The sequence below is a fragment of the Sinocyclocheilus rhinocerous genome, unplaced genomic scaffold (assembly GCF_001515625.1).
Source record: "Sinocyclocheilus rhinocerous isolate Xijiao unplaced genomic scaffold, SAMN03320098_v1.1 scaffold82, whole genome shotgun sequence".
NCBI lineage: Eukaryota > Metazoa > Chordata > Actinopteri > Cypriniformes > Cyprinidae > Sinocyclocheilus > Sinocyclocheilus rhinocerous.
Window position 1 is genome coordinate 870982 of NW_015644168.1, and position 20804 is coordinate 891785.

General features: G+C 37.0%; 3 protein-coding genes across 5 annotated transcripts in view; 1 reads left to right on the forward strand and 2 right to left on the reverse strand.

Moving 5' to 3' along the window:
• LOC107758072 (signal recognition particle receptor subunit alpha-like) overlaps positions 1-4902 on the forward strand; it is a 14424-nt gene extending 9522 nt beyond the window's left edge. For both annotated transcript variants that reach the window (XM_016575721.1, XM_016575722.1), the window contains exons 8-11: positions 524-737; positions 813-976; positions 3622-3720; positions 3804-4902. In XM_016575721.1, coding sequence (XP_016431207.1) covers positions 524-737; positions 813-976; positions 3622-3720; positions 3804-3932 — 606 coding nt within the window. In that variant the 3' untranslated portion in view covers positions 3933-4902. The remainder of the gene's footprint in view (positions 1-523; positions 738-812; positions 977-3621; positions 3721-3803) is intronic.
• A 2762-nt stretch (positions 4903-7664) lies between these two features.
• LOC107758044 (protein FAM118B-like) lies at positions 7665-19861 on the reverse strand. Its single transcript, XM_016575685.1, has 8 exons — positions 19754-19861; positions 18794-19068; positions 16192-16281; positions 15118-15370; positions 10760-10915; positions 8693-9002; positions 8544-8609; positions 7665-8443 (listed from the first exon to the last, which is right to left on the reverse strand). Exons 1-8 carry the CDS (start codon positions 19796-19798, stop codon positions 8415-8417), a joined length of 1224 nt encoding a protein of 407 aa, XP_016431171.1. The 5' UTR covers positions 19799-19861; the 3' UTR covers positions 7665-8414.
• The window catches only part of LOC107758073 (acetolactate synthase-like protein), a 23965-nt gene continuing 13634 nt past the window's right edge, over positions 10474-20804 (reverse strand). The window contains exons 17-18 of one of the 2 annotated variants that reach the window (XM_016575724.1): positions 20443-20450; positions 10474-10484 (exon numbers count right to left, since the gene is read on the reverse strand). The gene's annotated coding sequence lies outside the window, so the exon portion shown is untranslated. Of the gene's footprint in view, positions 10485-19753; positions 19779-20442; positions 20451-20804 lie in introns of those variants that run through there. The other variant, XM_016575723.1, reaches the window with a different exon arrangement.

The following is a 20804-nucleotide window of genomic DNA, read 5'->3' on the forward strand; positions in this document are numbered from 1 at the left end:
TCTATCAGCCATCCACGATGGATGATGGCATCGTCTATCGGCTCAACCCTAGTTTAGACCAATGTGAAAATCAACCCATGTTTTTACACTGCAAACACGCAGAGTTGTAAATGTGAACTGGTGGATTGACAAGAAAATAATGCATTATTAAAATCTAAAAAATTAAGAGAGTAAAATATATTTGTTATTTAATTAATATAATAATTGATAATAATTATATAAATTAATATCATTCCGAATTTTTTAATCTGAAATTTTATTTAAGTTTCAGTGTCTGAAACCTGTATCTGAACTGCAAATCAGGCTTTTTACAGTCATTTGATTTTACACTTTTAATATGTTACCATAGACATTGCCCCACCCTGCTCATATGGTATTAATTGTATTTGTGCAGGTCTTAAAAGGTCTTAAATTTGAGCTTTAAAATCCTACAGATACCCTTACATTGACATTGACCCTGACATAGAAATCATAGAGGTCATGTGACATTTATTTACCTTTTTTTTAAATTTTTTTTGTACAGATCTCCTATTGGCTGATCGAGAACGGCTTCACGGTGCTCATCGCGGCCTGCGACACGTTCCGCGCGGGAGCCGTGGAGCAGCTGAGGACTCATCAGCGGCGTCTGAACTCTCTACACCCCCTTGAGAAGCACGGGGGACAGCCCGCCGTACAGCTCTTCGAGAAGGGCTATGGCAAGGATGCTGCTGGGATCGCCATGGAGGCTATCGCCTTTGGTAAAAACCCTGTGATTTTCGAGGAAATTAAACTTTAGAAGGATTCATTTGTTAACACTAACTCTCTCTCTGCAGCTCGTAACCAGGTCTTTGACGTGGTGCTGATCGATACCGCCGGCCGGATGCAGGATAACGCTCCTCTGATGACGGCTCTGGCGAAGCTGATCGCGGTCAACACCCCGGACCTGGTGCTGTTTGTGGGAGAAGCGCTGGTGGGAAATGAGGCTGTGGATCAGCTGGTAGGTGTAATGCCACATATGGCCTGTAGAAGGCACTGCTTCATAATGTGTCATATGAAGCAGCCATCTTTGACCAGCAAATATTTCTGGACAATAAAAAGTGCTTTTGCACTAGGGAGCGCTTGATGTTTCAGAGAGCCATTTATGAACTAAAATATTGACAAATAATGGCCCACAAATGATATATACGACTGAATTGTGAAATTGAAATGTTTTCTCTTGCCATGAATATAGCCACTGCTGCTGACATGGCGTTAAATCATAAATAAATAATGGCCCACTGGTGCAGTTTTTCAGTAAATTTAATGATACCTTTTCACCATTTATCAACCCCAGTCTGCTTCCACTTATATTAAATTGAAAAGTTTGTCAAAGATATTGGTCAAAAATGTACACTTGTGCCTTTCAAGGAAGATTGAAAGCCATACAAGTTTAGAATGACGAGAAAGTGAGTAAATAATGATGGAATTTCAGACAGGGTTTCTTTTAAATAGAACTTGATGCCTTTATTCAACAAGGATGCATCAAATTGATTCAAATGACAGTAAATACATTTTTAATCTTACATGAGACTTATTATTTAAAATCAATGCTGTTCTTCTGAAATTGATAGGCGAAGAATCCTAAAAAATGTATCATGGTTTGCACGAATATTAAGCAGTAAAAACAGTTTTCGACATTGATATTAAGAAATGTTTTATGAGCATCAAATCAGAATAATAGAATGATTTCTGAAGGATCACATGACACTGAAGACTGAAGCAGTGTTATTTTAGTATTATTGAGATACTATTATAGTTTTTAATTATTATTTTTATATTTTGTTTTTAGTTGAAGTTTTATATTTTAATTAGTTATTTTAGTACATCAAGTTAAACTAAATGAAATTGTAACCGTATTTCACAATATTAATGTTTTTATTGTTTTTTTAGTTTTTTTGCTTAAATGCTACCTTGGTGAGCAAGCATCAAAAGCAAACAAAATAAATAAATAATACTTTGGGAAAAAAAGTAACCGGTACAACATAGCTAATGTTATTATACATAGATGTTGCTATGTTTCCATCACCCTATTTTAATGCGCATTTTGAAGTATCGCATGAGAAACGAGTGATGGAAATGCCCAATTTCAAATAAAAATCCCTTAATTCGCAAAAAAGTTTTTACGCTCGCTTGAGGTGGTTTTTGACTTGTGCGAAAAAGAGTTGATGCAAATAATGGGAGATGGAAATGCATTTTGCGAATAAATTCCTCCAAGCGCATCAAAAAAGTCATGTGACTTTGCGTTATGGGACGGCAAAACCTGACTAACCAGCGGACTGATCTCATTCCACAGCATCTGAAATGTTGTTATGGTCATTCGGAAATGCACGAGCAAAGTCTGTCGTCAAAGTATTTCTGTATAATTGTCTTACACGACTGCGTTCCCGAACAGCAGCATCCACCTCCGAAAGCATCAAAAAAGTCGTGACTTTGCGCTATGGGATGGCAAAACCTGACTAACCAGTGGACCGATCTCATTCCACAGCATCTGAAATGTTGTAATGGTCATTCGGAAATGCACGAGCAAAGTCTGTCGTCAAAGTATTTCTGTATAATTGTCTTACACGACTGCGTTCCCGAACAGCAGCATCCACCTCCGAAAGCATTGACCGCATTCATTGTGTTTCGTTTGCTCGCTCTGAGGCGCAAGTAATTTATTATATATGAAAATTATTATATTCTCCTATTTTTCTTAGTTATTTAGTGTCAGCTTATCAGGAAGTGACGATTTTGTTCTCTTTGACTCGTTGGATGGAAACGATGCTTGCTTGCAAATGTTTTATGCGATATTCTAGTTTTGCGCATAAGTTAAATTCGCAACTTTGTATGGAAACCTATTATTGGGAAAATCCCCATTTGGAACCTCTATAACTGGGTCCTTCATCTGACAATAGGCCTAGTTATAGAATATGAGTGCTGCTTTATTCACATAAATAAATAATTTATATCTTCAAGCGTGTGACGGAAATGTTACGTCCCTTACCATATTGTGATGCCTGCAGCAACCACATGTGACGACCCCGGGCTGGACTCCTCTTCGTCCACGGTGAAAGCCGATCTGAAGATCGACAGAGCGAAGCTGAAGTATTTCCTCAGCGACCTGCACGGATCAGCTCCAGACATGACGAAGCAGATATCGTCCTCTTTTGGAAGACCAAAATTGCAGTGTTCTTAATCTTTATAAGTTATTTCCACATAGTGATGTAGATATGTGGGGGCGTGTTAGAACGAGCCGTTTTAGGTAGGCGTGGCTGACTCTTAACTTTTATAAAGAATATCTCTTTGGATTTGAGACTTTAGTCTTTGCAACTTTACAGATCTTCTTTATGCACCAAGAGCTTGTAACACTCCAAAGAGAAAGGAAAACTTGAAATCGCATCATATGACCCCTTTAAAATCAAACATACCCAAGGAAAAGGTAACGCGGGATAATTCAGCCAATTATAATCAATATCTGTGCTGCACAGGATATCCATGATGGTTACCACTCAATCACTTGTTCCGTTTCTATTACATGTGGGTATCTGATATCTGAAACGCAGTCCTGAGCTTCTCAAAAATTCCCAGGTCATTAAGTACTGAGTGTTTTTTGCTTTGTTTTAGGTTAAATTTAATCAAGCACTGGCTGATCATTCCAAGACTGACAAACCCAGGCTCATCGACGGCATCGTTCTCACCAAGTTTGACACCATTGATGATAAGGTATGACCAGAACCCTTTTTTTTCATGGCATGTTCTTGTGAAATGGATCTTGGTTAAATATAACTCCAGACCATTTCCTGTAGGTGGGTGCTGCTATCTCCATGACCTACATCACAGGTCAGCCCATCGTGTTTGTGGGCACCGGACAGACGTACAGTGACCTGCGCAGCCTCAACGCCAGGGCTGTGGTCAGCGCACTCATGAAGGCCTGAGATACAAGACCTGCCTCTGCTGCTCCAGCGACTCTCACGGTTCAGCTACAGCTAGATATGAGACCCTGTGACCCTCTCAGCTTCCTGTGAATGCAGACATTGCCTACGTGTTGAAGTGATAGGTGTTTTTTTTGCTTTCCTACAGGTTTAACTGAAATTCAGTTCATATTTAGGATCCTCGTGTTTTGTTCCAGGAAAAAAAGTGTTTCAGTTTAATGAGTGGAAGGAATATCATTTGACTTGATCTCACCTCGGCAACCATTTTTGATTGACATGCAACACAGCCAATCAGACAGCAGTGCTTTGGTTTTCATTTAAATAATGAGATAATGAGAAGTATTTTTGCATTTTTCTGCATCTGTTCTTTACGATCAAGTGTTCTTTCTGCCCACCAAAAAAGATGGACTGAGGTGTTATTCCAATGTTATGAGAGATAATATATTCTAAATGTATTTTGTCTACTTTTTATTTGATTAATGTAGGTACATTCAGATGATGCCCACAACCCAAACTGTCTCATGAAATCACTACCATAGTGCCTCAGCTCATTACTTTAGCCATTGATCTCAAAACTATTCTGTACAAACGCTGCCTTTTCTCATTCTTCCTTTTATACTCAGGCTTTTCATGTCTCTGGATATGAAAGGCATTAAAAGGTATTGTAAGGTTTGGTGCTTGAGGTTTGAAGGCGCCTCAGCAGAAAGTTCTAAAATGCTGTGTATACCAAACTATCTGAAGCCCTACAAAATGTTTAATTTTTGTTTTAATTCATTAGTGACTACTGCCATTTTCTTTTCTTTCAGATCCCTTCATCCTTTTATTTTAGAACAAAGTCGGGTCTTAATTCTCCTTCACCTCGTGTTAATTTGCGCTAGCACAATGGCAAGACTGGAGAGCTTCATAGAGAAGATTTGTTGTACTTTGAGAATGTGTAATATTTCTTAAATAAAGCTGCTATAATAGCTTGTAATAATGTGTCATGTTTGGAACTTAGTAGTGTGTAATTTCTTGTTTCCTGAAGCCTGTTTTTCTGCCACAGGAAAAAAATAATCAGTTTATATCTCAATTCAGACTTCGTTTCTTTTTTAGATTCAGAATTACAAGATATAAACTCAAGAATTCTGACTTTTTCTCACAATTCCAAGTTACAATCTCACTTCCTGCCGTGGAATCAAAATAATAAATGAGTTCATTACGAATTTTGCTTAAATTTTAACTTCCTTGCAGTTGTTCACAATTCAGTTTCTTCTCAGAATAGCAAGTTTATATTTATATCCTACATATTCTCAGCTGCAGGGGAAAAAAAGTTAGAATAGTGAGATATAAACTCAGAATTGCGATTTAAAAGGTCAGAAGCTAATTCTGTGGTGAAACATACTTCCATAGAATTAACACTCTGTGTATCATTTCTACAGAAATAATACAAATAGGCATGTCTGTTGCATTCCAAAAACAAACTTACCTCATGATTGGTGTGGTCTGATTCTCTAAAATTATGACTTTTATAGGCTGGTTCTTATGAATCGGTCAAAAAGAATTACAAGCCCGTGAGTTATCGGTTTAAATCGGTACAGTCACCAAATTCAGCAGGGTATTACTGAGCTACAGTAACAGCTGACTCACTGACTGGATGTTTATGACGACGTACAGTCAACGTTTTCACACAAAAGTGTTGGTGTAGTTGGCGCTAATATCCTGCACAACAGCGCGCCGTCGCGGACCTTTGCCGATTTCATCCCCCATCTCTTTCCCACTTCGCTTCTTGTCTACATGCGGTCCTATCTTAAAGGGGTCATATGATGCGATTTCAAGTTTTCCTTTCTCTTTGGAGTGTTACAAGCTGATTGTGCATAGATAAGATCCCTGAAGTTGCAAAGACTAAAGTCTCAAAACCAAAGAGATATTCTTTATCAAAGTTAAGACTCTGCCACGCCCCCCTAAAACGGCTCATTCTAACACGCCCCCACATATCTACCCCACTATGTGGAAATATTTGCATAATCCCGCCGCAAATGTGCACGCAAAGAAAGAAGGCATGGTGTCAGTAACCGCAGTTAGAAAATAATGATCTTTAAAAAAGCATCAAATGACCCCTTTAAAGGAAAGGATTCTTAGTTCACCCAAAAATAAAAAATTATGTCATTACTCATTCTTATGTCGTTCCAAACCCGTAAGACTTCGTTCATCTTCGGAACCTGGCGCATGCGTTTACGTTCAGTAGAAAGCGCGCGCATGCGTCGTGGCTCGTGGTACTCTCCAAAATGGCAGAAAACGTTAACTCCGAGAGAAGAATTGTTGAATAAATTATATTGTTTTTGTTTTCTTTGAACACAAAAAGTATTCTCGGAGCTAAGCAAAACTGAAGTTGAGCCACTGATGTCACATGGACTGTATTATTGATGTCCACGTTTCTGGGTCTGGGAACATTTTAGTTGTGTTGCTGTCTATGCAGGGTCTATGCAGAGGTATATCAAAAATATCTTAATTTGTGTTCCGAAGATGAATGAAGGTCTTACATGTTTGGAAGGACATGAGGGTAAGTAATTCATGACAGATTTTTGGGTGAACTAACCCTTTAATAAAAGAAAAAAACAAAACAAAAATAAAAGTTTTGTTTAGTATGTAGATGCTGATCAATCCACCTTATTTTGCAAAGTAAGCTATTTTCTTTCAATGTATGAGACTGCGATTGATTAGCCTCTATAGATAAATAACCAGAAGTCCACAAACCAGTGTTTATGATTACGATAATGAATTAAAATAATATAACAAATACCAGTTTGCTTTATCAAGCAGCATAACGGATTGTTTTTGTACAGCTAAAGTAAATGGAAGCAGGTGACACCGGAAGTTTCGTACATACAAGTTACAAATGGCCGCTCTTGCACGCAAGTTAAACATAAGGTGTGTAGATGTAATTCTTGAAAACACATTCACTGCATTTATGTGCTTTCATTAACAACAACAACAACACATTTGGTACCAAACAGATGCTTTATTTTAAAATAGCATATAAATACCTAAAAGACATTTGTGGACAGAGATGATAAAATACAAAAGGTTTATAAACAACTGTTTACATGTCTTTTTTGAGCATTACTGACCAAGCATTTACGACTATAAATGGGGACTAACTGACAAAGTGCAATAAAATGTATTGAAAGTTGTGTGGCTTGAGAGGAATTATGGCATTATATCATTATCCTCATTAGTCTCGTGACAAGTTCAAGTAGATTCATGGAAGCTGAGATGCTTCTATAAGTAAAGCCTGAGAAATCACACGAATTTTGAGTCACACCTCAGTCACTCTGACGAGGCATTTATTGCATTTCCTCCTCCTTACAGGACAGATTAAGTAATAAAAGAAATGTCCTGAGTCATATTTCAACCAATAAAAATGTGTGTACTGTATATTGAAGCTTGTTTCCACAACAGAATTAAAAATATTTAAAAGGTAATTGCAACATTTTTTTTAACAAATCTGACTCAACTGAATAAAAAAAATTAAAAAGGTAATTGCAACATTTTTTTTAACAAATCTGACTTTTTTTCTTAGAATTCTGAGTTTACATCTCACATTTCTGTATACTGTAATTCTCAAAATACTGTATATGGAAGCTTCTTTCTGCCACAGAATAAAAATAAAGGTAATTGCAACCTTTTATCTCACAATTCTGAATTTTTTTCTTACAATTTTTTTTTTATCATTATTTTAATACATTATTTATTACAGCAAATGCTATTTTTTATTTAATGAGGGATTTTTCACATTACGGTAATCCGAATTTGAAGGTGGGCAGTGTGATAAAAATATGGTGCAATGCAAAATTAACCATGTTAACAGTTAACAGTATATACACACTTATTTAGGGATGAAATATGACATGGACATTTCGTGATCATTTTGTGAGGTTCACACAATCCCCATTTTAATATTGCTGGTGCATTTACTGATGTGAAGAATGGGAAGTGAGATTGCATTACTAACAGTCCTGTTCAAATGTTTTGGTATTTGACAGCTCACGTTTAAGATCAGACTTCCCTGAACATCATTCTTGGTCCACACTTCACTTAAAACCACATAAAAAAAAATCTCCCTCACTCACATGAAGAGTTTCATAAACATTTTCCGAGTTGCAGGAGTTCACAGTTTGCTTGGTGGTGCTTTTACTGACGCCTTTCCCGTGTGAAGCGAAGCGGTACTGGCGGCGCTCGGTTTAAGTATGAGAAATGAGTCTGCTGTGCGTGAAGATCTAGTCATACCAGATCCGAGCGGAAGGGGGCGGCGGAGCTGTGGAAATGTTTCCAGACTGCCACTTGTGTCACGAGTGGTAGTCTGGACAGGGAAAGAGGAAGAGCTACAATGAAGGTCTCGTTACAACACAGTGCGCATCAGCTGATTTCATCACGGGAAGCCACGGGTGCAGAGGAGTACAGTGGGAAGGGGAGTATAAAACAACAACAGAAGCCCTTGTGCTGTATTCATGTTTCTATCGTTCTAGAAGCATGCACTGAAGGAAAGAAGGGAAAAGGAAAAAATGCATCGTCATATGCCCAAACTGCCTTTAGCATGCAAGCTGGTTGAGGTGCCAACACAAAAGCTGTCCTAACCTTGCAGGAGGTTTTTCTGGGTCGTAAAGCCATTATGACTTTCTTCGCCTTGTGAGATGGGAGATCCTGAATTAATTCAGCAAATGAATCGGTGAAAAAAAATAAACATCAGTTCTATGTAACGCATCTAAAAAGTGAAGACAACTTACCCCAGCCATTGGTTACCACGTCGCGATCCACATCCCGGTTGCAAATCTCATTGGCCAGTCGTTCGAAGTACTCCGGCAGGTCGGCGTATTCGTTGCCGTATGAGATGACCTTAATGCCCTTGTCTAGCATGTTGTCACGGAGCTTCTTGAATTCGCCCACATCCTCTCGCCGCACCAGCATGAAATGCTCAAGGTCAGACTTGTGTTTGACCGCCTCGAGAAACAGGGCCTGGAAGGTAGTGTCATCCACTGTCCTCCCACAGCCCAGGAACACAAAAGACTTGGTTTCATAGAGTTTCTGGATCTCCCTCTGCAAAAACATGCAACAATGTAATAAATACAGAGTTCTGGCATGAAACTCTAGATGGAGTTTCCGATAGGTCTAACTCAATCTGACTTAATGACATCATTATCACATGGCACAGCTGATTGGTTCTCTCCTGTATCAGTAGCCAATGAGCTCGCTGCTCAACATTCAAATATATGACTAGTGCTTGCAGTAGCAGTTGCAGCTTGCTTCAGAAACCCTCCACCTTCCCCAGCTCCACCTGTATAGATCTGCTACGAGGTGATTCATGTATGCTATGGGGTTATTTCATGTATGTTATATTTGCAGCAGCAATATTTCTTACATGCTTACCGCGGCATGTCTGTGGATGTATTGGCAGTAGCAAGTCTCGGTACTTGCTCTGCCGCAGCAGATCTATTCTGCCAAGACCAAATACATTAACATTGTCATGTACATTACCATGCCAATCCCTCCGAGAGTTGTCATGACAGAACTGACGTTAAGGACTGATATGATGATTTTACGTACACTTTGAATACATGTGAGTCTACTCATCTTATTAAAAATAAATAAATAAAATGTACACGTATTTTCCCCCCAAAAAACTTTTTATATACATCATGAATTATAAATTTTAGGGGGAGTTGCGCCAATTGAAATAACCTTGCCTTAAATGTCAGATTATCTGATATTTTGAGAGACTTAATTAATCTTGTTTAATTAATGTTTAATTATTAATCTCGACACACAATCATGCAGGGGTCTCTATGATATAATTTATTTTATTCTGCATGTTAGTCTCACCACATGACTTTGATTTGGTAAACAAAATTTATTCAAATATTAATAGGCAAAGCAGAAGTTAATTTGTTTCTAATTTTTTTGAAAATCGCACTTGTGATTTAAAGCACAATTTTAAAAAATCCAAGTTCGCTGTGCTTGTTTGTAGGGCTGCACAATTTGTAAAGTTTTGTGATTATCAGTATGACTAAAAGAATGTATAATATAAAAACAATAATAATACATACATATATATTTTACATTTTATTATTATTTGATTATATTATTATTTATCATCTCAATTATTATTTTCAATGCTACTACAACTACTAAATAAATGTACAACAATAACAAAAAAAACAAAAAAAAGAATATTTAAGAAAAGTAATATTTTTAAAGTCTTAATTTCTTCATTTTCAAACATTAAACCATCAAACTTTTGATTTTGACAGAAAACCACAGGGAGCCGTTAATAAGCACAGTGCCACGCTTCACTTTGAAAAACACAGCGGATTTACTTAATTCAATTCCAATTTGATAATCGCACTGAGCCATATCGCAATTTAGATTTTATTTCAATTAATCCCTAAGTATCATCCTGACATTTTTGACTTTATGACCCCGAAAACATATCAAACTGAATATGAATTCAGACATTATAACATGCTTATCATAGAAGAGGTGTATTCAATGTATGAATTATATTTTTAATGCATTTTTTAACTGCGTTATGTCAGACCATCATAACATAATAAACTGTTATGCTGCTTTTATCAGCATCATATAAACTTCATATAATGCTGTCATAACAGTTTGTATTTGGGTAAATTATTTCAAGGACTGGACAATAAGCAATAAAAACCACCACAAAAGGGAGTATCTCTTCAGGCCAAAATGCTTTGGTTCACAGTGTCCTCCACCCCGGTGAATTATCAACGTTCCAGTGGTGTGACTTTTTTTTTTTTTTTTTCTCCTGAGAGCTGAAAACATTCACTCACCATGACTTCTGTGTTCCTCAGAACGTTCTGGTAGCCAGCAGGATGCAGTACGATGCCGCTGGGGTTTGTGTAAACACCGTGAATATGGAGTACGCTCAGTCTTCTCTTCTCCTGAGCCCACTCCAGAACCTGCACACACAAGCACACAGCGGCATTTCATACTCCACTGCTCCCAATCCGGCTCCCACTAGGAGCGTCCAGCTGCTTTTAATGACCGCGGGTTCTAATCAAGAGGCATTTGATGGAAAAGGTGCACAAACACCCTGCCTAAAGGCCACGCTATGGAAAACCACACACGACCTGATGAATATAGACACAGGGAACTGAACATGCAGTCACTTGTGTTTCCGAGGGCCCTTCAGGTGAGCTGCTGTAGAGCTTACATGCACTAATGCACTACATGACGCTTGGCCTGAGACCATAAGGCTGATTTTATGGCTAATAGCTGAAGCTTTCGCTGCTTTGTGCTGAAGGAAATTTATGGCCAAAAGCAAACAGAGATGAACCCAGTGCCCTGAACATCTGAGGAACAGCGTTTTCAAAGCACACTTTGTTTTTAGTTTGCACTGAAAGCAACTGATGATCTGACGATGGGTATTTTTGTACAAGTCCCCATAGTCTCTTCTTCAGATATTTTTATGTTATTTATCAGTGACTTTTATCAGACATAATGCAATTCAATCATAGACGAAATAATCGTGCGCTATATGACATCACATTGCTGATGGACGTTCAGGTCCCGATGACCTGCCAACAAACATTACAATTTTGAAGTGTTTTATATTGATATGTTTATATGTTTTATATTGATATTGAATGAATTCTGAAGAAGACTGGAGTAATGATGCAGAAAATTCAGCTTTCTGGGAATGCAATTACTGGAGTCAACCAAAGCAGGCTTTTAGAGGGGAAAATAAGCATTATCTTCTTCAAAGATCTTGAAATGTTCTCCATGGAACACATCAAGGGAAATTAATAAGCACCTTAATTCATATATTTAGGCTAATCTTGTAGGCAATGAAATTGGCTTGATTTTTACACATGGTGGTGTTCACCAATGCAAACTTCAACCCCGATAATAGCAACCTCATAAGAAACAGAATACTTCAGTCAAATATTTAGGCTATATTTGTAGGTAATTAGAAACTCTGCATAAAATTTTTGATTCCAGAGTATGTGACAGATTGTGGAGAGAGCGCTGAGAATAGAGGAGTTTTGACAGCAGTGCCCTTGTCCTGGTCAGATTCAATCTCATTACACTGAGCTGAATTCATTCTCTGAGCTTGGCAGAGGCTCATGGAAAACCAGAGACAGCGCGAGAGAGAGAGAGGTGCTGCTATGAATAGCTTGCAGAATCCACTTTCTCAGGAAGCGGCTAATTATCAGCACCTTCACACCTGATGTGAACTAATGCCTCTGATCTCAGAGGTGTAAATGTCTTTCAACTGTTTACACCTGGTATTAACCTCGGTCTCAGCGTCTGATCATATGCGGTCAGCATTAAATACAGATGAAAAAGATGTACAAAACATTTTTGTAACAAACCACTCAAAATTGCATTTGCAGGGCTCCAGACTGTACCTAAAACAGTTCATTTGAGACCAAAAATATTAATATGCAAAATATATTTTTAACAAAATCTATTTAGCATTACATCACTTGCTTATCAATAGATCCTCTGCAGTAAATGGGTGCCATCAGAATGAAATAGCTAATAAAAAATAGTTTCTTACAAACATGCAGCTTTTCACTTCACAAAACATTATTTGATGGACTGGTAATGATTACTTGTGGATTATTGTGATGTTTTTATCAGCCATTTGGACTCTCATTCTGATGGCACTTATGCACTACAGACAAAAAATAAAGTTGAAAGTTGTGAAAACTACATATAATATAGAACCTTTTTACCATACATGCCATTGTAAAGATTAGAGGTTTATCCCTTACAGCCTTGATTTCATCTTGTGTCGAATTCAATATGGTGTCTACACTCACTAAGGTCTATTTATCTATTTTATTTTATTTTTTCTGGAGCCCTGATTTGTGTACTCAATGAAAAATAACAGCATTGAGCAACAAGCATTCGGAAATGAGATGAACATGCAATCAATTCTTAGAAGGGTCTGGACTTTTTTGTGCTTATCAACATTGTAACTCAATAACATTGATGTCTGAATCAAAAAAGCAGTCTGAAAGTCTCAAGCGTGACTTATATATTCATGCCCAAACATGTCAAAGCGCAAAATGTATTTTGACTGGCATCCACTGACTTGCTGCGAACATTACAAAGAATGCATAGCTAAATAAATATGTAATGCTGAAGCTGAATGGACTAGCATCTAGTCACAGCACGTTGTTCTGGAGGTGTGAATCCTGGACGCATGTTCAGATTAGCCTAGTTTTTTGCTCCACTGCTCTGCTCATGTAAGGCTCAAAACTCTCACAAGTAGGTTAAATCACTGAAAGACCTAACACTAACAATAACAAACAAACTGAGCTTGGAAATTCACTGGGTGGAGACAGACAGCAGGCTGATGTTTTTCTAGGCAAGTTATTTTGTTGATGTGAATTGTTCAGCTACGACCATTCCAGGCAACGAAACCCCAGCAATAGAGCTGAAATTCATTACCTAACTCCCTTTCACAAGTCTAATGCCATCTAAATCCTCTAGTGACACTGGTGGGTTTGGATGCAAATGATACTGAGGCTTGACAATGAAGAACAGGGATAAACCCCTGAGTGCTGTTTTGACGGGGCGACAAAAACAACAACATTGGTGGCACGTGGTTCTACGCCCCATTTTGGCAGGAGAGAGAGGAAGGGACTAATGATGGACAAACTCATAGTTGTGCTCTTCAGTCCATGCATTGCCTGGCATTGTGTTCATGATCCACATGTTTATTAGGGATCAACAATACAGAATTTTTTTCTTCAAGATTTTTCCTTGCCCTGCCAACTTTTCACTGATCACAGAAACTGAAACATTGTATGTTTAGTAAAATATTTTAAATGTTCTTTTTTATTATTAAATTTAAATTGATCTTTATTTTAAATTTACTGCTACTTTATAATATCAACCATAAAATCCGAGGCTGGACACTGTAAATCAATTTTAAACAATCTTCATTTTGATGAATCAATATGAATTCTTAAATCCTAAGATCCATCTTTTAGTCGACGCTGTTTCCTGTTGATGTGTGAACAAAATAAATTATATAAAAATATATGACAAAATATATGGATACATGAAATACAGTAGGTGGACAACCAAAATGCCTATTACCGCCGCAGGGCCACGGCGTTAACTGCAAGTCAGTCGCGTGTTAAAGTTGTTATAAATTATGTTAAAATTATGATATTTTGTTTTGTAAACTGAGATCAAATAACGAAATAAAACAACAATAACATTATAATATAAAATTATAACATCCTTTATTATAACATCCTGTATTTAAACAAAGTCTCATCTTTCAGTCAATTTTATAACAAAATTCTAACAATAAATGTGGTTTTCGACACTTTTAAATGTGGCATAACAGATCACTGTAGCCGCATCAGTTCAAGTGGCACGTGAACGGGCCGAGTACCAAAACAATCTTGTAGCCAATCAGCAGTAAGGGGCGTGGAGGAGAGGAGAGAGCGCTCAGAGCACCGGACGGACATTAGCCGAGCGACAGAAAGATAAGATGGCGGATAAAAAAAACAAAAGAGGAAACCGTCTGCACGAAATAGTAAAACATACTGAAGTGTTTCATGTAATAGCTCAATCGAGATGTCAACTGAACAGTTTATAAACTATATGTTATGTAACAGTTACATTTACCTCAAAAAAGCCATTCACTGTCTATAACTTGATAGTCAACTAGACAAATGTAACTCTAGAAAGGAGCATTTTGTATGTATCCATGAAATGTAGTTATATGACATCCACCGTTTAAATGTTAATATTTCTAATATCTTTTGCCAAATTCATGCTTGTTAATGTACCATTGACACTAGGGCTGTGCAAATAATCGAATGCGATTTTCATGCGCATCTCGTCAGTAAAGCCGGTTCTGTCATTAGTAGTAAATCATTGCCGATTTTGAACGCGATATTGCGTAGCTTGTCAGTGAACTACGGCTCTGTGTAGTAAATGCCGCTCCATCTGAAAGCATGTGCTGGAGATTTACTACTAATCACAGAACCGGCTTTACTGACAAGTGAAAAAATAATTAATAAATAATATATATATATATATATATAGAGAGAGAGAGAGAGAGACAGAGAGAGAGAGATAAATAGATAGAGAGAGAGCGAGAGAGAGAGAGTGTGCTTTCAAAAGTGGTAAGAAAATGTAAAAAAAAACATCTTACCGGTGAAAGTTTCTGGATAAGGTCATGAGCAACATGCACCAGGTTCTTGTCCTCTTGCAGACTTTTCTGGAAGCGGCGGCTCTCTTCCTCCTCAAGCAGATCAAAGTCATTGGCAGCATCTAGCAGCGCCTGGATCAGACCTTTCCAGGAGCGCAGCGCAGGCACCTGAGGAGCTACGGCTGAACTCACCCCCGTGCCGATCACCAGCACCAGCTCAGGGGCGCGCTTGGTCTTCAGGCTGGGCAACAACTTCCTTTAGTCAGCCGAGCAGGAGGAAATGTAATCAGGTCAGAGGAAAAACGCATATGGACAGAACTATGCTACAAAGTTGCATGCAAAGCATGGCTTAACCTGACTTCAAAAATATGATCTGAAACTTTTAAACAAACAATCAGTAAAAGGAGGTCCTTAACTATAAGAAAAAAAAGTCAACCTCATTAGCTGTTTCCTATTTCTTCTCTATGATGTTGATGATTTTTGCAAACTTCTTAAATGTTGAATATGTCAATGTAATTAAAACCCCTGGTTTGTGTAACTTGTATTGATGTGTTTAAAATAATTATTTCTAATTCTTTCAAAATCGGTTTCATTCAATCCTCTACGCTGTAAAGGAAACACAAAAGAAGATATCTTCTTTTGTGTTCTTACGGGGAATACAAAAGAAAATATTTTGAATAATGCTGGTAACAAAATGGTTTCAAATCCCATTGACTTCCAATGCATGGACAAAAAGTACAATGGAAATCAATGGGAACCAAAACTGGTTACCAGCTTTCTTCAAAATATCTTGTTTTGTCTTCTTCAGAAGAAAGAAAGTCATACAGGTTTGGAATGACATGAGGGTGTGTAAATGATGACAGAATTTTCATTTTTGGGTGGACTATCATTTTTTTCAAAGAATAGGAAAAACCTATCTGGCAAAGTCATTCTTATCAGGAAGTACAGGTCTTTGAAAGATCACATGTTCATCAGAACAGGTCAGCAAACAGGAGCTGACTTCAATGAAGAATATTTGGCTCGCCCTGGGAATGTGCTGGCAGCAAAGCAAGACACGAACATCTGTTGTTTTCATACCTGGCCTTCTTAGCCACTGTGTCGCCATCCTCAGAGTCATGGGAAGGACGCTTCTCTGTCTTCACTGTAACAACAGAGGCCATTCGACTCCTGAGAAACCAAGTACAATTCATTCAGTACAATTAAAGCAACAGATACTGACCAAAAGACTAAACAACAGATGACAGACAGATAGAATTCGTTTATATGCAATACGACATAGTATCACAGTTTTAGAACATAATTTCAACATATAAACCTAGTGCATTTAAGATTAGTGTTGTTACCAGGAATTAATAGGACCAATGTCAAGTGCTCATTTAGAAGGTTAATGAAGCTTAATTGAATTAATTGCCTTTGTTATCTTGACATTGAAAGAGGCTTATTCTCCTCTGGCTGGAGGAACAGGTTTTACAGTATTTCCATACTCATGATGAGAGGAAGAAATGTTGCAGTGATTTGTTGTACAAACTTCACTCAGGAGCAAACAGATGTTAGTGCATATCTCTTATCTTTCAGATTTCTTTTAGTTTTTCTTTCAAATTCATGCCAGACAGATTCGGGTGCACATAAAAGGCCCAAATAATTAATCATAACCTACAACAACAAACACTGACCAGACATCCAAGACAGCCTCTTGAGCTAGCAAGCTAACAGGCTAGCTACAATTGTATTTTTAGCGCCTAATAATCGAATTATTATAAAGTAATGAAATTTTTTTTCTGTAAATCCTTGAATCCAATCCATTACGAATAGTAATAACGTAACGTTAATTATTATTCTAAAACATGTTTTGGTTGTTTTAGCTTAGTTGAAGTCTTCAGTCACCTGTTGCTTTTGTTCCATTTGTGACAAAATACAGCTTTAGCATACAGGCTAATATTACACTATTGTCTATATGGATATTATCTCCAAACTACAAGACTAACAAAACAAAAAATAATAAACTGTATACTTTTAAGTTACACTTCGTTCAACTGGAAAGGCGAGATAGCGGAAGAGAGCAGATGTAACGTTGCCAATCCGCTAACTTACATCAAAAGACTAAAAGAAAGCAAGTTAACGACAACAGTACCGAAACAAAAAGGATATCTTAAAAGTTTCGAAACACGACTTACCCAGATGAACAGAGAAAAAAAATGAGGTTCCGAGTACTTTCTTAGATTTACTCGACGCGTTTACTAATGATAAAATAAAACACTACAAAAATAAACTTTTTTTTTTTTTTTTACCGAACTTTTAAGTGGCTTCCTATACAAGATCTCAATACCAGTAGGGTATCAGTGCCAGTCAGCCTTCGGAGTCTAAAACGCTAAAGGCCTTGAATGAATCAGTTCAGCCTTTAGCGAAGTACCTGTCTAGAGATTATCCTCCGAGAGTCTTGTGTACAGAAGCTTGTGCGCGCCCTTGCGTGTGTCTAATGATGACCAGTCTATGATGATGACTGATACAGTCACACTCTCTCTCACACACACACACACACGGTGGCTCCAAACACAACAGTCAATGAGAGTAGTAATTTTAATTTAATGATGTGAGACACATTAAATTATGTGAGTGGCATAGCTGACACATTATTGATTATCCAAACTTTTTCATTTTATAAACATCATAACTTAAACCGCTTTCTATGGAAGCCCGTTTCCGTCACTGAATAAAAAAATTAAAAAGGTAAGTGCGACTGTTTATCTCACAATTCTGACTTTTTTTTCTCGCTATTACGTGTTTGTTTCTCGCAATTCTGACTTTTTTCTCAGAATTGTGAGATAGGCTTAGCAATTGCGAGTTATAAAATCCAGTTCTGAGGAGGAAAAAAGACTATATGTTCTCAGAATTGCGAGTTTATAACTCCCAATTCAGACTTAATAACTCACAATTGCAAGTTTATATCACAATTCTGTGCACCAACGAAAATAAAGCCCTAGGAGAACTGTTGTGCCGTCTCTGATCAACACACAGGGGTGTTTCATTAATGAATCCACGTTTTTAAACGAATCGAAATGATTCAGTGAGCCATTCATAAGGCAGTCACTTGCTTCGTTTCTGAATGTATCAGGTATCAGCAGTTTGAACGAATCGATTGAATGAATGAGAATGACTCACTTATAAAGACAGGGATTTGCCACCACCTACTGGCGCTTTTAGTTTTATATTTAGAGTAGGCCTATCATTTCTTTTTTTAAATAATTTCATATTTTACTATTTATTTGTATTTTTGTATGTTGAATTAAAATATTTCTTTCTAAAGCTACTTTTTTGTAATGTCTATTCATCGTTTTTTTTTTCTAAATTAACACAATGATAACCATTATCTATAATAACTTTATCTTTAATTAATCAGCATGATGTGCATGTTAAATAATTAATAATTTGATTAATTACATTAGGTTTAGGTATTAGAACCATTAGGATTAGGCACATTAGGTAATTAATTAGATTTTTTTTTTTTTAATAATCACTTTTAATCATTTTAAAACAAAAAATACTGAGTTTGTATCGCAATTCTGAGAGAAAAAAAAAAGTCAGAATTTCGATGTTGTATCTCACAATTCGGAGAAAAAAAAGTTATAATTGCGAGATGTAAAGTCGAAATTGCGAGAAAAAAGGCTTCCAGGCTTTCTACCTTGATTCTGTAGGTAGCTGCTCAAATTCATTGCTGTCTTTTGTACTAATCATGTCTAGCATTCGTTTTCTTTGTCTTCTTCTCTGTTGTGCTTTTCTCCATTGGTCTCTCTTGCTTTGTTTCTCGCTCTCACTCAACTCTGCGACTGGTTTCACTTTTCCATGTCTTATTAGTCTGTACCAGGCCTCTCTTTGCTTTTCTAAATATTGTGCCCTTCTTGAGGGATCAGCATCGCGTCGAGCCCGGTATCTTCGCTGTTTCTCTGCTGCTGACATCTACAGAAATCATGGAAAGTGATGATTATGTACTTACTGTTTTATAATAATGGATCATGTAGGCTATATTTGGAGAAACCTTGCCAAATTTGGGGTCAGTAAGATTTTTGGTTTTGAAAAAAAAAATTATACTTTTATTCAACAAGGATGCATTAAATTGATCAAAGTGGCATTTATAATGATACAAAATAATTCCATTTCAAATAAATGCTGTTCATTGAAGTTTCTACTCATATAAAATCTATAACAGTATTAAGCAGCACGACTGTTTTCAACACTGATAAATAATAACAATAAGAATGTGTTTCTTGAGCTGCAAATATTAGAATTATTTCTGAAGGATCATGTGATACTGAAGACTCCAGTATTGATACTGAAAATTCAGCTTTACCATCACAGGAAAAAAATTACATTTTTAAATATACTGAAATAGAAAACTTTTTCTGTTAATTCCAATAATATTTCACAAATCTTACAGACCCCACTATGAACAGTAGTGCAAGCTATAGTTAAACTATTACAAGTATAGTTATATATAAACCACAACATACAAACAGGCTTAAATATAAAAATTATACTGATGAACATTGCTGGGTAACATAGTTGACAGATAGCAGCTAACATACTCGTCTTATTTTGATCAGACACATGGCATTTTTGTATAATAACAATATAATCCACTTACCAGTTTGTTTTCAAAATGTCTGTCACTGAAAGGCAATACAATCATGTGATACAGGTCAGATGGTTTTGGGACAAACTATTGCTCAGTTACATGGGGGTGTTGTATTAGTAACTTAGTTGACAACACGAGATATTTATTATTGTTGATAATAGAAGAAATATGATTATTGTATATATATTAGATGATACAAATAGTGTTTAATGTTCTGTCCTTTTGGTAAAAATCTGACAAGCTTAGAACTTCATTAAAAATCATAAAAAAATTGTATAGTTTTATAAATAATATAATTTATAGCATTGGCAAACAGGCAACTCAATGGCAGATGGCTTAAAGGGTTAGTTCACCCAAAAATGAAAATTCTGTCATTATTTACTCACCCTCATGTCGTTTCAAACCCGTAAGACCTTCGTTCATCTTCGGAACACAAATTAAGATATTTTTGATGGAATCTGAGAGCTGTCTGACCCTGCATAGACAGCAACACAACTGAAATGTTCCCAAGTCCAGAAACGTAGCAAGGAGATCTGTAAAATAATCCATGTGACATCAGTGGTTCAACCGCAATTATACGAAGCTACGAGAATACTTTTTGTGCGCAAAAGAAAAAAAAATAACGACTTTATTCAACAATTCGTCTCCTCCGCGTCACCCTGTAGCGACATTTTGGAGAATATACACTGGACGTAAACGGTGTATGCTGTTCTGTGTCAGCTGCGTCACGCCGGATCTGTTTCCTACGTTGTTTGTTATTTGATTTGAACTAAAACAGCGTATCCGATGTGACGTAGCTGACACAGAACAGCATACGTTGTTTTACGTCCAGCTGATACTCTCCAAAATGGCACTACAAGGTGACGTGGAGGAGATGAATTGTTGAATAAAGTGGGGGGTTTTTTCTTTTGCACACAAAAAGTATTCTCGTAGCTTCGTAAAATTACGGTTGAACACCTGATGTCACATGGATTATTTTACAGATGTCCTTGCTACGTCTCTGGAATTGGGAACATTTCAGTTGTGTTGCTGTCTATGGGAGGGTCAGACAGCTCTCAGA

What these genes read in the sequence shown, in the direction of transcription:
- LOC107758044 (XM_016575685.1), bottom strand. Translation starts at nt 19,798, where the DNA reads ATGATTGTATTGCCTTTCAGTGACAGACATTTTGAAAACAAACTG. An exon ending in TGAGGAACACAGAAGTCATG is followed by an intron (nt 9,003 to 10,759) that starts GTGAGTGAATGT and finishes ATGTTTTTGCAG; the next exon opens with AGGGAGATCCAGAAACTCTA. An exon ending in CGTGGTAACCAATGGCTGGG is followed by an intron (nt 8,610 to 8,692) that starts GTAAGTTGTCTT and finishes GAATTAATTCAG; the next exon opens with GATCTCCCATCTCACAAGGC.